This window comes from Mustela putorius, unplaced genomic scaffold, assembly GCF_011764305.1.
Source record: "Mustela putorius furo isolate JIRA1106 unplaced genomic scaffold, ASM1176430v1.1 tig00000508_pilon_pilon_pilon, whole genome shotgun sequence".
NCBI classification, from domain to species: domain Eukaryota; kingdom Metazoa; phylum Chordata; class Mammalia; order Carnivora; family Mustelidae; genus Mustela; species Mustela putorius.
In genome coordinates this window covers 3,311,398-3,328,224 of record NW_025421402.1, presented here as the reverse complement: position 1 = coordinate 3,328,224, position 16,827 = coordinate 3,311,398, and the positions used below count along the sequence as shown (strand labels likewise).

Here is a 16,827-nt window from a genome sequence, read left to right as displayed (position 1 = left end):
CGGACTGCTCGGGGATTCCTAGTGTTGCTGGAGACCCGTAACGCGTCTGCAGCCAACGACCCTCCGCAAGCATCACTTGTCAGAACAGCCATGGTGAGAGGGAGCTGAGGGCACTGGCGGAGTCCACGGGGAGGGGGGTGCTGCGCGGGAAAGAGCGTGCTGGGGGCGCCCGAGGGTCCCGGGTAAAGGGCCAGTTGCGCGGGAAGGAGGGGAGGTCGGGCAGTCCGGGGTGTGTTGGGGGTTTGGGGTGGTCACGGCGACCACGGCGTGGGGGGCTGTGCGGAAGGCCGGGGACGCCCGCCGCGTCCGAGCGCTGGTCTTCTGAGCTCCTTGCCCGGGAGAGGCGGGGAGGGGCGGACGCGAGCTGGAGAAGTTTTGCGCGCTCGGGCTGCAGAGGGGAGGGAAGGGCGCGGGGCCGGCGGGGCGCCAGCGTGGTGAGGTCTGTCCCGCGCTGCGCGCAGCCTGGGGGCCCCCAACCCCGGCAGGGCTGGGCAGCGCGCTTCGGAGTCGGGAGCGTGGACCCGCCCCAGTTTTGTCCCGCGGCAGTCCGGGACAAAGGGGCGCCCGCCCCCAGCTGCAGTCCCCGCCTCCCTGTGAAGTCACACTCCCGCGCTGGAGGCCGGACCCGGGCCGCTCGGCCAACTCCGGCAGGTTTCTCCAGTTCTGCACTGTTCGTCTGAATGCCTTTGTCTCCCGCGGCCAGATTCCAGCCAGAAGTCTGAGGTGCACGACCTTGACCCCTCCCTGGTCAGGCATGACCGTGAGCTCCTCCTGCCGTCTCAGGAGGAATATCTTTACTTCTCTCCTAGTTGCCTAAGCCCGTGAATTCCTCCGTTAAACCGAAGAGCTAGGGGTGTGTCAGGCGTCAGGGCCTCCCAGGAATCTTTAGACCCCGCCTGTGTCCTGAGGCCCTGTAGAGGCTTGGAGGCTGTCTTGAAGGATAGCTCCTGAAATCGCTAAACTTTTGCCAGTTGTCTTAGAAGACCTCCTCCGCCTCTGGGACATATGCAAGCCCTTTCACACTCTAGACTGTGGGCTGGGGGTGAAGGACCAGAATAGAAAAGAGTCTGTCCCTTGTAGGAGTTACCTCAGGAGAGCTGAAAGGGCAGGGCGAGTCTTCTGGCTCCATCATGACCATCCAGCAGCACTTACCTAGGTTGACTGTGTACTGCGGTGGGCAGGGACAAGTGTCCAGAGTCAGGGCCTATCCCCCACCCCCCAAAAAAGGGGAGGTTGTGTTTTCAGACTAGCTCTAACTCCAGAGCCCCTGCCTCTGTTAACCCAAAGACATGAACTTCATCTTCTGCCCCTTCAGAAGGGGCACAGAGTCCCCACCATGGGAGACCCCTTCTCCTAGGGGTCCAGTGCTGGAGGCCCCATCTTGGTGTGCAGGACTCTGAGCTTTCCTGTCCCCGCCCCGCCCAGCACACAGGGCACTAGGCATTGGGACTTGGTGGCTTGGTATCGGCTTTCTTTAGTTCCTGCCCCTGAAGACCTAGGCTTTTTAGCCACCTTCGTTCTTGAGCCCTAAGGAAATGGAAAGAAAATGAGGTCGTTTGGCTTAAAGTGTGGGAAAGTCTGGAAAGGGAACCCAGGCTTTTGGGTTTTGGACCATGTAACTCACTGTCAGGCCTCAGGCTCCAGGGAGGGAACTTGCTTCCCTTCTCCATTCACACCACATCATCTCTCTGCTTCCCCCAACAGCGTGAGTGTATCTCCATCCATGTGGGCCAGGCGGGCGTGCAGATGGGCAATGCCTGCTGGGAGCTCTACTGCTTGGAGCACGACATCCAGCCCAATGGCACCATGCTCAGTGACAAGGCGCTGGGCAGCGGTGATGACTCCTTCAACACCTTCTTCAGTGAGACCGGGGCTGGCAAGCATGTGCCCCGAGCTGTCTTTGTGGACCTGGAGCCTGCTGTCATAGGTGAGTGGGCAAGGTTCCCCTCTCCAGCCTGTATTTTTCGCCAGCCCCAAAGTCAGTGGGGAGCTCTGCTTAGGGGAAAAGCTGTTGGAATGCAGGCAGCCCCCTGCCAAGAACAACTCTAAAGTCTGCTCTTTTGTCTAGACTCTGACTTCAGGAGGGGTCCTAAGGGCTTCCTGTGCCAAGAGGGTTATCAGTCAAACTGCTCTGCCCAGAAACTGCCAGATTTTTGAGTCAGGGGTGAGATGCAGAATGAAGGCTGCAGAAAAGAATGGTTATAAAAGCAGAAACTTTAAACTTACTTCCTTTTTCCTACCCACAGACTCTTGAGCTGCCTAAGGAATCGGGCATTGAGAACATTCTTAATGGCCCCTTACTCAGTCTTAACTGGAAGGGGTGGGCCCCTTAATAGGATGTGGACCTGTGGGAACTCGGCTGTTGCTGGCTCCCAGGGGGTTCTCTGCTTCCTTCTTTCTGCATCTGGATCCCCTCAGTTTCCTGTTCCTGAAAACTTTACCCTACCGCCTCCCCGTCTTTCTTTCTCTTTCCTCTTCTCTCTTATCTTTCTTTCTTTTCCTTCCTTCCTTCCTTGTGTCTTTCCTTCCTTCTTTCTCTCTCCCTCTCCTTTCCTTCCTTCCTTTCAGATTTAACATATTTGAAAGAGAGTGTGGGGGAGAGGGAGAAGCAGGCTCCCCACTGAACAGGGAACCCAACGAGGGGCTCGAGCCCAGGACCCTAAGACTGTGACCTGAACCAAGGTCAGACACTTAACCCACTGAGCCACCCAAGCACTTCTCCATCTCCCCATCTTTCCAAAGACCGTTTTGTGGATGTTAAACTGTGGAGTGGGTTTTCTGCATCAGTCTGTGTTCTAGTCCCAGTCAAAAGTCTTTGAGGGCGCCTGGGTGGCTCAGTTGGTTGAACGACTGCCTTCAGCTCAGGTCATGATCCCAAGGTCCCAGGATTGAGTCCCACATCGGGCTCCCAGCTTCCTGTGGAGTCTGCTTCTCCCTCTGACCTTCCCCCCTCTCGTGCTCTCTCTCACTCTCTCTCAAATAAATAAATAAAATCTTTAAAAATAAAAAAAAAGTCATTGAGATTCCCCTAGACCCCCTCTGATTCCTCACCAAGTAGAAGTGGCTATGAGGGAAGGCGCTGTTAAAGGGGCCCCCTGACTTACCCCTCTCAGGCCCAGGGAGGACTAACTAGACTTTGGAAGGGGGTCTCTGGAAGGCCTTTTGCCATTCATGCTCCCTTTTGCAGTTTTACCTAGGGGAGCTTAGCTTAACAGCGTAAATCCTAGCACCTGTGTCCACGCAGCAGCGGTCCTGGCACCTGTGTCCTCGTGGGGGATGAGACCAGCCTCTCTTACCTTTGCCCTCTTTCTTCCCCTCAAGATGGGGTAAGAACTGGCATTTATAGGCAGCTCTTCCACCCTGAGCAGCTGATATCTGGCAAGGAGGACGCTGCCAACAACTATGCCCGAGGCCACTACACTGTGGGGAAGGAGATCATCGATCTTGTGCTGGAGCGAATCCGAAAACTGGTGAGCAGACCGAGCGCCCTTGACACCTTCAGGAGTTCCATGTGTCCTGACTCTCCCTTCCTGGCCTGGGAGCCTGGACACGTGTGGAAGAAAGGGAAACCGCAGATCTGTGGCCGTGGCCCTGGCGGTGGTGTCCTGATGGCTCCTTTGGCTTGTCTATCCTCGCCTGCCCCTAGGGGGAGCTGCGTGTCCCGGGTGTGGATCTAGGGTTAGGAGCCGGAATAACTGGTTCTGCCTGAGTCTCTGGACTCCGGCTCCTTCGCGGCTGGTTCCTAGCTTTGGCAGGTCCAACCGTCCAATCCAAGCCGCCTTTGAGCTTTGATCCCTCTCTGCCCCCAGCGAGTAGGTAGAAGCTGCTTTGGCCGCTCAGCCTGTTCTTAGATTCCTAAGCAGAACTTTACAGCTGGGAGAGGCTCTCACTTACTGGTTAGTTTTTAACCACTTCCCAGTTTATCCCATCCCTTGCCTGAGGCACTGAAAACCAGGAGCGAGGCCAAGTGGGAGCTGGTACTACCGGCACTGGTCCTCTAGAGGGGACTGTCCAGACCTACTTCTGCTCACTAGTTTGGACGGAGGACTTGCCAGTCATTGACTTGAGGAATGGGATTCTGTGCTTGCAAAAACAAAGTTCCCTTTGGGCTTCAAATTTTTTCTTTCTTTTTTTTTTTAAGATTGTATTTATTTATTTTTTTTGAGAGAGCGAGAGATCCCAAACAGCAGGGAGGGGTAGAAGCAGACTCCTGGCTAAGAAGCCCAATGTAGGACTCTATCCCAGGCCCCTGGGATCATGACCTGAGCCAAAGGCAGATGCTTAACCAAGTCACCCAAGTGTCCTAGGATTTTTTAAAGAGGTTTTTGGGCTGGGGGGTGTGGGGAGGAGGGGTGGTTTGCTTTTTGGGTTTTGGTTTTTGGTTTGGTGAGGTGTTTGGGATATTTTCGTTGTTGTTTTCAGTTTGCATAAAGCTTGCTTTTTGTTTAAGTGATTTTTATTGGGATATAATTACCATAGCATTAGTTTCAGGTGTACAACAGTGATTTGCTATATGGATATATCGCAAATAAATGGAGAATTTTTATGTCCTTACTCCCTGTGCATCTGGTACACATTGATGCTCTTCTAAAAAAAATGTACATTCCATAAAGGGTGCTTTTTTGTTTGTTTGTTTTAAGATTTTATCCATTTATTTGACAGAGATCATAGGCAGGCAGAGAGAGAAGGGGAAGCAGGCTCCCTGCTGAGCAGAGAACCCAATGTGGGGCTCGATCCCAGGACTCTGGGATCATGACCTGAGCTGAAGGCACAGGCTTTAACCCACTGAGCCACCCAGGTGCCCCCAAATTGACGCTCTTCTAGTCCAAGTTCCAGCTACATCAGCAGTCAGCCCGGGTACTTGTTAAACCCGCAGGTCCCTGGGTTCCAGGCTCAAGTGCGGGGCGAGGGATCTCTATGTTCAACAAGATGCCGCCACCGCCTCCCCCGACCTCTCACTCTCTTGCAGAGTTGAGAGGGCCCAGCTGTCCGACAACAATGTTCCATCCCACCCGACCCTCCTCACCTCTCCCCTCCCACCGCCCCTCACTTGCCACTTCATGAACACAGCAACGCCCTTCGAGGTCATCTGTCCCCTAGAACTTCAAACCCCTGTAGGTGTTCTCTTCTCACCTCTCCTGAGAAGAAACAAAAGAGCATGAGAGAACTTTCTGGAGTCACAGAAATTTCTCTATCTTGATTAGTTTGGTAAGGTAGGTATACACACTTGTCAAACCGTTCATTATACCAGCAATAAGATGTAGTACAAATTGTGGTACACGTTTTATTTTGTTTATTTTATTGATTTTGTTGTGTTTGTTTTCTAAATACAGAAGTAAATAAAGCTGTGGTTGGGTCACAGTAGCTTTGGGGACGGAAGAGGGTTTTTTTGTTTGTTTGTTTTTATCAGAGAGAGAGAGGGGGGGAGAGAGCGAGCACAGGCAGACAGAATGGCAGGCAGAGGCAGAGGGAGAAGCAGGCTCCCTGCTGAGCAAGGAGCCCGATGTGGGACTCGATCCCAGGACGCTGGGATCATGACTTGAGCCGAAGGCAGCTGCTTAACCAACTGAGCCACCCAGGCGTCCCCAGAAGAGGGTTCTGTTGGGAGAAAGGGGCTGGGGAACTAGGGGGTGGGGTGGGTCACCTGCCTGCTAACGCTGTTCTCTCCTACCCCAGACAGATCAGTGCACCGGCCTTCAGGGTTTCCTCATCTTCCACAGCTTTGGGGGTGGCACTGGCTCAGGCTTCACCTCCCTGTTGATGGAGCGGCTTTCTGTTGACTACGGCAAGAAGTCCAAGTTGGAATTTGCCATCTACCCCGCGCCCCAGGTGTCCACGGCTGTGGTGGAGCCCTACAACTCCATCCTGACCACCCACACCACCCTGGAGCACTCGGACTGTGCCTTCATGGTGGACAACGAGGCCATTTACGACATCTGTCGGCGCAACCTGGACATCGAGCGCCCCACCTACACCAACCTCAACCGGCTCATTGGCCAGATCGTGTCCTCCATCACGGCCTCCCTGCGCTTCGACGGGGCCCTCAACGTGGACCTCACGGAGTTCCAGACCAACCTGGTGCCCTACCCCCGCATCCATTTCCCCCTGGTGACCTACGCCCCCATCGTCTCGGCCGAGAAAGCGTACCATGAGCAGCTGTCAGTGGCAGAGATCACCAACGCCTGCTTCGAGCCCTCCAACCAGATGGTCAAGTGTGACCCTCGCCATGGCAAATACATGGCCTGCTGCATGCTGTACCGCGGGGAAGTGGTGCCCAAAGACGTAAACGCCGCCATCGCTGCTATCAAGACCAAGCGCACCATCCAGTTTGTGGACTGGTGTCCCACAGGTTTCAAGGCAAGCTGGGAATGAAGTCGGGGGCGGGAGGGGTGCAGTGGGGGAGAGGGGAGGCGGTGAGCATGTGGCTTGTGTACCCGCTGAGAGGGAAGATTGCTACAGAGCGCCAGGCAGGACGAAAAAAGCGCTAGGGATGGAGAGATTCGGGCAAATAACAGCTTTTTTATTCTGCCCCAAATCTTGTCTTTATGAAAGGAAAAGTAGGTTTCACGTCTCTTAGCCTGGCAAATAGGCACTCCCTGGGTTTGCCAGTCGGGTTGGGATCGATCGTTCACCTGTGCCAGGAATGTACCCACCCAATACGACTCCTGCTGGGAAGAGCATGCTTCTGGAAACTCAAAAGACCTTCCATTCAGATAATGGGCAAGACATGGTCAGAAGATCTATGAATGCAGCCCCTTCCTTTTGAAGTAATGAGGAAGAATTTGTTTATGCCCTTTTCTTTTCCCGCTCCACATTCCCAAAGGGTACTGAGCAAGTTCAAGTTTTATGGGTTTTGTTCCAGGGTGAGATTAGAAAGATTAAAGGTGGCAGCTGTGGCATTTAGAAAACCCTGCCTGGTGTTGCTGTTGGTTGCAGATGTGACCATGACGGGAGGGGACACAGGGACTCCGGTGTTAAAGCTAACAGCCATGTGCTAGGACTGAAGAGCTGTCCTGTAGCTCAAAACTAGCAACCGGGGCTAGGAAGTGCGGGAGGTGAATTCTCCCAAGTCCATATTAGGAAAGCTTCAGCTACTGGGAGAAAGAATAGGCTGCCTTCAGGAAGTAGTAAGCTTGCTGTCTGGAGAGGCAGTTAAGGGGGAAGTTGACTTTTCTTTCTTTTTTTTCTTTTCTTTCTTTTTTTTAAACGTGGAATATGAAATGTATATATTCTGAATATCTGAATAGAGCAATTTTTAAAGTAGGTTAGGTTTAGATCCAATTGGAGATCTCACAAGATTTTATATTTTTAAAACTATTTTCTAAACTATAGAAAAATGGGGAGATTAGTATAATTTGCATGTACGCTGCCTCGATTCAAAATCTGACTCTCCTAGGCTTCCTTTATTTTTGCTTTGCTGACCCATTTACACTCATTTACAGGCATTTCTGACCCACTGGTCTGTTTTTGTTCCTAACAAAATTAATACTCCTCCAAAATAAGAATACCTAAGTCAATATCTGAATTTTCCCAATTTCCACAAGTATTTCTCATATCCATTTGCCAAAGTCAGGATATAATCTAGGCCCAGGCATAGTATTTGTCTCTTCATTCTTTTTTTTTTTTTTTTTTTTTTTAAGATTTTATTTATTTACTTGACAGATCAGAAGTAGGCAGAGAGGCAGGCAGAGAGAGAGGGGAAAGCAGTCTCTCCACCCAGCAGAGAGCCCGATGCGGGCTCGATCCCAGGACCCCGAGATCATGGCATGAGCCGAAGGCAGAGGCTTTAACCCACTGAGCCACCCAGGCGCCCCTCTTCATTCTTTTAATGAAAGCAGCCACCCTTTTTCTGGGTGGTGGTTTTGAAGGGACTGGTCTTAGTGTCTTGAAAGTCCCACATTCTGGATCAGTTTGTTTCCTAATGGTGGTAAACTTGCTCCCTTATCCCTGTGTTCCTTATAGACTGGCAATGCCAGACACCAGGGGACAGCCCCTCTCCGGGCTTTGGGAGTCCTTCCATAGAACCCTTCCTGGGAACCCAGAACCAGGAGCTTACCCTCCTTGTTATTTCTTCTTAGGTTGGCATTAACTACCAGCCCCCCACTGTGGTGCCCAGGGGTGACCTGGCCAAGGTGCAGCGGGCCGTGTGCATGCTGAGCAACACCACAGCCATCGCCGAGGCCTGGGCCCGCCTCGACCACAAGTTTGACCTGATGTATGCCAAACGGGCCTTTGTGCACTGGTACGTGGGCGAGGGCATGGAGGAAGGAGAGTTCTCAGAGGCCCGGGAGGACCTGGCCGCCTTAGAGAAGGATTATGAAGAAGTGGGAACAGAGTCTATGGACGGCGAAGATGAAAGTGAGGAGTTCTAGGGTGTCCTGGCCCCTGCAATGCCCGGCCTCTCTACCTGGTTTTGTATTTCTCGTTCCACTGTTTCCCTAACCCCCTACCAATACAGTCAGTGTTGCAAGTGATGTGGAGCTCTGTGATGTGAAGTTCTGGCCAGGCACGGGCCTTCACTAACTTCCCAACATCCTCGTCGTCCTTCTGAGTTAAGGGGCAGGGCGGCCTCTGCCTCCCGGGCTTCCAGCCAGGGGGATGCCTACGGGAGGACCGATCAGACCACCCTGACACATAGGCAGGGGCTCAGGACCTGGACTGTGGGGCCTTGACTTCATGTGATGGTTCCCTGTATGTACCCCCTTATCCCAGCCACCCCCACCCCCGAGGAAAGGTAAACCTTCTAGAGGTTCTGGCAAAAGCTGCTGGAAGTTTGTCTGCCCCTAGCATTCCAGGAGAGAAAGTCTGTCTCAGTTTCAATGCCAGGAAGGAGTCCAGTATGTTGGGGTTTTTTGTTTTTTGTTTTTTGTTTTTTAACCTATCCTCCCTCCTCATGGCCAACAGAGGGCAGTAGAGGTTGAAGCCACAAGAATTGACAAGCCAATCTGCAGCAGCCATCTTAAAATTTAGGGCTCCAGCGGGATGCCATATGAAGTGAAGGCACAGGGTCCAAGAAACAGGATCCCAAAAGACGGAGTCTTTAGCTTGGGGCTGTGAACATCTGAAATACTTTTCAAAGTGCCTATGAGCCTTTTAGACAAAAAAAAGTCTATATCTTTTATTTTTAAAGAGGTCCCTGATGAGAAAGGTATGTTCTAGGACCTGGCTACATACGGTCTTAGAGATCAATGTATTAGTCAGTAGAAGGACCTAACAGGACCTGGGAGGAAAGTGGAGGGTCCCTTCCAGCATGGCCCTGGGTTCGGGGAGGTCTCTCCTTAATATGCTTGAAAGCCTCTCAGCCAGACAGGAATGTATTCTCTGAAGAGGTGGGATATCTCCGTTGGACCAAACTCAGCCCCTGGCAAGGCCATTGAGCAGAACCCAGCCCAGCCTGTACTGTTCATCCGAGTCTACCTGCTTTGTTTTTCAGACATTGAATTGCAGTGTGTCACTCAGGATGGGTCTCTGCTTTTTTTAGGCACCAGTGAGCCTCAGGGTTACCCAGATGTATCCGTAGTGGCCTTGCTTTGGGTTCAGGGGACAAGTTTCTTAATGCTAACCGAGGAACTGATTCCCAACATCTATAAGTCTTGCTTGATTGATCCCTGGGAGGCGTTCAGTGTCCTAGAGTGCATGAGCACAGCACTCAGATCCAGACTTTGACCCCTACCCGTGAAGCTGCAGACATTTAAGAGGGCTTGTGGACCTATGCAAACTGTCAAACCCAGGAACTGAATGGGTCTCTTCCTGAAGATCCACAAGGACTTAGGGCTTGGGTTAGAGGTGGAGTTAAGGTGTAGAAGGAAGGGAAGGTTAGGATTAGTCTATGTTCAGCAAGTACGTCGAGCCTGCTCTACTGGTAGCTTCACCCAGAAACCGAGAGCTAACATTTTCTCTCCTCTTTCTTTCCCTGCTTTTTGTCTCACTGGACACATGAATTCATACATACTAGCAGTTCCTCTTCTATGGGTTCCAACCACTAAATAGACCCCTCCTCGCCCTACAGGTGCCCCAGGCATTGGGAAGGAGAACAGCCAGTGAGAATTAGACACCTAACCCCGAGGCCCTCCTGTGATGAGAACCGGGGATGGGGTGAGTCAGTTACAAGTGGGCGGAGCGAGCCAGATAATTTATTTAGATAAACTTGAGGTTGCCATCCTCTTCTCCTGTGGCCCCAAACTAGAATAGGGATCAGTCACTTTCCCTTCTCTCACTTCCTATCCCTTTTCTGTGTATATTTTCGAAATAAGCAGAAGGGTCTTTTGTTACATCTGTGTCTGGACTCCGCCCCTCCCCTCCAATACCCACTGCTGAGCCCCAGGTAGAGGCATGTCCTTGGGTCCCCAGGGAGAGGCTTGCCTGGGTTCCTGTCCAGCTATGGAGTCGTTGGTGGGGTAATGATGGAGAAGCAGAGAGCTTCTTGCCGTGGGAGCTGTGGTCTGGCACTGAGAGCACTCAGTGTCTTAACAAGTACTCTACGTAAAGCATGACCCTCACTTGAGCATTAGGATGGGGTGTGCATGCAGAGTTTTTATTGGAGCTGGCAGCAAGTGTGCTCTGGCCCTGGCCATAGCAGGGCCTAAACCCAGATGGCCTCCTGCAGGTACCCCCTTCCCTTTGTAACAGACCCAGGACCTGGGAGCCTGGTGGGAAGTTGGCTCTGCGGAATCCTTGCAAAGGAGGGTGGTTATCCCGCTGGTGATCAGAACAGGACACTAAAAGGCGTTAGCCTCAATGACAGGGAAGATTAGAGCATTTCTACCACAGCTAGCTGGTATTAGAAGCTTGACAAAAAATTCCCACCCTCAAAAAAGTATGGAGGCCTCGGCTGTTTGTTTCTCTCTCTTGTGAAGATTTTCACTAATTCCTGGTATTCAGGCTGCTCCTTACCTCTCCCCTGAGCTGTGCCTGAGATGCCTTTTAGATCTGACTGCTCCGAGGTGTGACCTTGTTTTCAAGATTTTTTTTTTTAATTTTTTTATTTATTCATTTGATGGAAAGAGATCACAAGTAAGCTGAGAGGCAGGCAGAGAGAGAGGAGGAAGCAGGCTCCCTGCTGAGCAGAGAGCCCGATGCGGGGCTCAATCCCAGGACCCTGGGATCATGACCTGAGCTGAAGGCAGAGGCTTTAACCCACTGAGCCACCCAGGCGCCCCTGCTTTTTTGTGAAGATTTTTGACTAGTCTTGCTGTTCTTGCCTCTTCCCTGTATGCCCCTCCCCGCCCCCCCACCTTCTGAACTCCCCAGGGTTTCCAGTCCCTTGGCCTTTTGGAGATCGGTGATGGGAGCCCTCTTGCTTCTTGTAAGCACATAGTGTCGCGCACCAGGCCTAGCTACAGCAAGGAACCGATGGGCTGCCTCTCTTTGTCTTCCCTCTTCCTTAAAGCTCAGACTGGGGAGAGAAATGTGCAGGGTGCACCTAAAGGACATGGGGATCCCCAGCTCTTCCTTCTGAGAGGGCTGGCACTTGAGCCAGATACTGAAGGTCTACTGGGATAGAGAGAAGGCAGGCTGTTCCCGGCAGAGACTGGCGGAGGAAAAGATACAGGAAGCACAGATACATTCTCTTCAGTTTGTAGCTGAAACTTGAGATGGAAGAAGGGGGAGCTAGAGAAAAAGGTACTGACCTAAAGGACCTTGGTTTTGACCTCTCTTCCTCGAATGTTTATTGAGTGAGTACCTACTATGTAGCACAGCTTATTCTAGATGCTAGACAGAACCAATGAGGCAACAGAGGAGTTTGAATTTTCTGCTGTATAAAACCTTCAGTGGATGTCGAGTGCCAGCATCCAGGGTCCCCTGTCCTTAAAGCAGTGGTTCTCAGGCTAGGGTGATGTCACCAGACGGATTGGGTTGGCACACCTGCAGAGGGGGTGTTGGGCGTGCTGTGGGGAGAGAGCTCGGCTGCTACTGCAAGCATCCTACGAGGCACAGGACAGACCTCCTCTCAACAAGAACTGTCCTGCCCCAAAATGTCAGTGGTGTCGAGATTGAAAACCTTGCCTTAAAGAATTGCTTGGCAGTTGCAAGAAGGGTTAGTTCCCAAGCACAGTGCAGGAGAGGGGTAGGGGTAGCTGTGGTAAGCGAGGTGAGGGCTGATGCTTCAGCCAGAGCTGTGAGATGGGGAAGAGAAGAGGTTGGAATCCCAATATTTAGGACCAGCTGGTGGTGTGGCCCGTGGAGAGAGTTGTGCATGACCGGTTTCCTGCCATGGACGCCGTGAAATGCTGTCCCTCTATGTTATTCTACTTGGGTTTGGAGAGGAATTCATCTTCAGACACTGTATTCATCTCCTAAGTCTGCCATAAACCAAGGACCACTACGGGGGGGCTTATGCAACGGAAATCAACTTTCTCACGGTTCTGGATGCCGGAAGTCTGACACGAAGGTGTCGTCAGGGTTGGTTCCTTCGGCTTCTCCCCTGGGCTTACAGATGGCCATCTTCTTCCTGTGTCCTCACATGGTCTTCCCTCTGTGCCTGTCTGTGTCTCCATTTCCTCCTCTTATGAGGACACCAGTCATCTAGGACTCACCGTATGACTTTATCTTAATTACCTCTTGAAAGGTCCTATCTCTCATACAGTCCCACTCTGAGGTATGTCAGCATATGAATTTTGCAGGGGCACAGTTCAGCCTTTAACAGACAATGCTGAGCTTGAGTTCCCTGGGGGCCAGCCAAAGCACACGGAGCCCCCGGAGATGCTACTCTGAAACTCAGGGTCAGGGCGTGAGATCACCCATGGAGAGTACCGAAGGACAGAGGAGATGCCCCAGAGAGCTCTGCTGTCCAGAGGAGTGGAGAGACCTCCCAGCCCAGAGGAGAGAACCGTCACAGAAGGTTTGGGGACAGGATGTGTTTTTAGTCCTTGATGCTAGAGTCAGAGCTGCGACAGAGACAGACAAGTACTGGTATAGTTGGGGCTGCAGGTGGGAGGTTGGAATTCCTGGCTTCTGTTTTTTATTTTTTATTAAAGATTTTTATTTATTGGGGCACCTGGGTGGCTCAGGGGGTTAAGCCTCTGCCTTTAGCTCAGGTCATGATCTCAGGGTCCTGGGATTGAGCCCCACATTGGGCTCTCTGCTCGGCGGGGAGCCTGCTTCCCATTCTCTCTCTCTGCCTACTTGTGATCTCTGTCTGTCAAATAAATAAATAAAATCTTTTTTTAAAAGTCTAAAAAAATTTAAAAAGAGATATTTTTATTTATTTGAGAGAGAGAAAGCACAAGCAGAGGGAGGAGCAGAGGGAGAAACAGACTCCACACTGAGCGGGGAGCCCGGTGTGGGGCTTGATCCCAGAACCCTGGGATCCTGACTCAGCTAAAGGCAGGCATTTAACCAACTAAGCCACCCAGGTACCCCTATTTTTTATTTAAAGTAGAAGAATTCATCTTTGGGACACTTGAGTGACTCAGTTGATTGTCTGCCTTCGGCTCAGGTCATGAACCTGGGGTCCTGGATTCGAGTGCCACTTCCCCTTGCTTTTGCCCTCGCGCTCGCTCTCTCTCTCTGACAAATAAATAAAATATAAAATGTTAAAAAAAATTCATCTTTGATTCATTCACGTGAATGGCATAAAAAGAATAGGATACTTGGGATGCCTGGGTGGCTCAGTTGGTTGGACGACTTCCTTTGGCTCAGGTCATGATCCCAGACTCCTGGGATCGAGTCCTGCATCGGGCTCCCAGCTCCATGGGGAGTCTGCTTCTCCTCGCTCATGCTCTCTCTCGCTGTCTCTCTCTCAAATAAAATACATAAAATCTTTAAAAAAAAAAAAAAAGAATAGGATACTACTTGAGACTTTTGATTTTCTGGGGGGTAATGGGAAGAAGCATCCCTGCTCTTTACCCAGTGAATCTGAAAATGCCCAGCAGCAGACATCGCCTCACCTTCTCTGAGCCCTCAGGGTCCTAGACCCCTCAACGCAGCCACTACCAAGGAAGGGGTCCCTGGCATGGGGTGGGGGGACACCTGAGTCTAAGCTTAGAAGGGAAGAAACACAAAGAGGAAGCTATGTGAACAGATCACAATATGCAACAAAGAAGAGTAGGAATGTGAATAAAGTCCAGAGTCTAGTCTATGGGGTTGATGGTGACTGGGTTTTGAAGGCTGAATAGGAGTTGGCCAGAAAGAAACACTGCAGAGGGCACAGCATAACATCTCAGAACTACTACAGCTAGATTTCTGCTGCCAGGGCCAACGATTCATGGCAGAATGGTGGGAGACAGGTGAAAATTCAACAGGAACAGGCCATGTCTTCACAGCAGAGCTATCTTCCCACCCAAACAAGAGGTCCCTATGGAGAGAGAAGAAAGGACCCTTCCTGTGCTTGAGCCTTTGAGGACAGGGCCTATGTTTCAGTCACGCCCCACATAGTACGGGCCCATGGTGCCCATTTGGGTACTAAGTTAAGGTGACGGACTCAGGTTTGAGTCAGGAAGATGGGAGTCGGAGTGCTCTGTTAAGGACAGAAAGATGGTGACCGCCTGAGACCTCAGAAGTCTGGGAGTTAAGGTTTAGAAGATGGTTATAAATGCTGCTGACTGCCCACATCCCTGGTCCCTTATTTCCCACCTCACAGTGAAGCGGGTTCTGTCGTACTGGGGAGAAAGAAAGAAGCTGGAGACAAAATTGGTGACAGAGCTCCAGCCCTAGCCTCAGGCAGAGACTGCTTTTGCACTTCCTGGAGCATTCTGACACACACGAACACACGCACCAACCAACCCCCCCATCCGAAGAGCAGGTGGGCGCTCTGGGTGCTGGCTCGGCCGTGACTCGAACACCTGCTCATGAAGACTTGGGCGGACTCAGCCAAGGCAGCTGTGTGGGATTCCCTCCTTGACAGGAAGGGCTGGGGGGACCTTCCTGGGAGGGCCGCTGGCTGCGGCCCGCCCTGCTTCCTCTCCCCGTCTTTGCTCTAGCCTTCAGGAGGGAGGCGTGCAGTACAGCAGGCTGGGAAGAGGGATGACCCAGCTCTCAGGGGAGGGGTGGAGACCTTGTCAAGTAACTCTCTCCTCCCGGACACTCCTTGTCTGTAAGTGGAGGCCATGGACCAGATGTCCAGTTAAGGACGCTTCCTGTGTATGGACATGGACACAGAACCTAGGCAGTAAGGAAGAAATTCAGCGATGCGGGTGTTCAAGGGACAGGTGTGCACGTGTGCTCGTGCTCTCTCTCTCTCTCTCTCCCTTTCTTGCTGATCTAGCGTCTGGTTCTTCCCATCAAGTCTGAGCAGGCTCCCCGCCTCAGGCAGGCTCCTTGGAAGGCTGTGGCTTGCCTCCTCTGGGAGGGGCTGCTTTGAGACGATCACATCAGGAAGTCCACAGGCAAGTCCCATACAGGATTTTCTGGAGCAGCAACTAAAGGCGAAAAAGCAGACCCTGGCCCATTTGGTCACCTTGTACTAACGAGCGGCTTACCAGGGATTAGTCCCCATCCCCACTGGGGGATGGGCCCCTGGAGTGGATTTCATAAGCTCTGAGCACAAGTCATGTCTAATTGCTATATTTAAGACTCTGCAGAGGTGTGAGGGGCAGTGTGCAAATCCATTCAGCTGGCTTTAAAAAGCACAGAGCAGCTTAACTCATGATTAAGAGCAGACTTTGCAGCCAGAATACCTAGATCTGAATCCCAGCTTGGTTACTTAATCGCTGTGTGGCCTTTGTCATGTTCCCAGGCCTCATCCCTCAAATGAGCCTAGAACACCAGGCCCTACCTCCTAGGGTGGTTATGAGGCTAAACCCACAGTGCTTAGAATAGGACCTGGGACATGCAGCAAGTGTCCTTTGGCACTCATTGCTGTCAATACGGCAGTTAGCATAACCCGCTGCAGGGGGCAAGAAGGGGACTTTCTGTATTGGTCTGAGCATCTTCCATCACTGTTCTCCATATAGAATCCTCTGTTCCTATTCTAAGCAATCACGTCTTTGTCTTCCCTGATGCTCTTCCTTCCCCCCAAATTAAGCTCTTTTGAAGATACTCATTCTCAGTGGTTAATTATTCCAATTTTCCTTTCCGCCAAGACCTCTCACCACTTGCAATCCTCCTCTCCCCAAGTCCCAGTGTTCTGGAGCCCGCACAATTGGCTCTGTGCATCCAAGCTCTGGCCGTAGGCCCACCCGCACAAAGCACCCCTCAGTACCTCTCCGCCCCCTCCCCTGCCCGCAGCCAGGGCCTCGGCGTCTCATCCGTGCTCTCAGAAGCGTCTAGGTAGGTCAGAGGGTGCCATTCATTATGTACCAGCAGAACTTTGTCCTAATTCCCAGCCACTCAGCCAGCAGTGAGACCCAAATATTTTATCAGAGCGATAGGCAGGCATTGGCTCTGGCAGAAGGGTGCCAACAGGAAGAATCCCCTATGAATCGTGAAGGCCCTGTGTTTGAGCCTCGTTCCTGTGCTCTCCTTCCATCTAAAACAAGCCACCCCAAATTTCAGTGGCTTAAAACAACCATGTATTTGCTCATGATTCTGTAATTTGGGCAGAGCTTGGTGGCGGAGGCTCACGGTTGCTCAGTGGGGTTGGCTGGGGCAGCCCGAGATCCCAAGACAGCCTCACCCACGTCTGGTGCCTCAGCAGAGGTGACAGATGTCTGGGGGTGGCCTGCATTTCCCTTTCTCTCATCCACGTCCCTCATCCTGCGGCGTAGTCAGGCATTACAGAGTCGCTGGCCTCTAGAGCGTCAAGCCAGAAGCTTGGGGGACTCGGGAGACTGAGGCCTTAACGCCCAGCTTCAGTGGGAGGCTTCATGGGTTGAACTGTGGCCCTTACCCATTCAAACTCATACGCTGACGTTCTTTTGGTTTTTCAGAATGTGGCCTTAATTGGAA

General features: G+C 51.9%; 1 protein-coding gene across 2 annotated transcripts; it reads left to right on the top strand.

Moving 5' to 3' along the window:
• Positions 1 to 8,474, top strand: LOC101678877 (tubulin alpha-8 chain). 2 transcript variants are annotated; one of them, XM_004756320.3, is made up of 5 exons: positions 1 to 93; positions 1,705 to 1,927; positions 3,322 to 3,470; positions 5,677 to 6,357; positions 8,079 to 8,474. In XM_004756320.3, exons 1-5 carry the CDS (start codon positions 91 to 93, stop codon positions 8,370 to 8,372), a joined length of 1,350 nt encoding a protein of 449 aa, XP_004756377.1. In that variant the 5' UTR covers positions 1 to 90; the 3' UTR covers positions 8,373 to 8,474. The 2 variants fall into 2 exon arrangements, with proteins under 2 accessions (XP_004756377.1, XP_044936953.1); XM_045081018.1 differs by lacking the exon at positions 1 to 93 and adding an exon at positions 504 to 723.
• Positions 8,475 to 16,827: the final 8,353 nt, after the last annotated feature.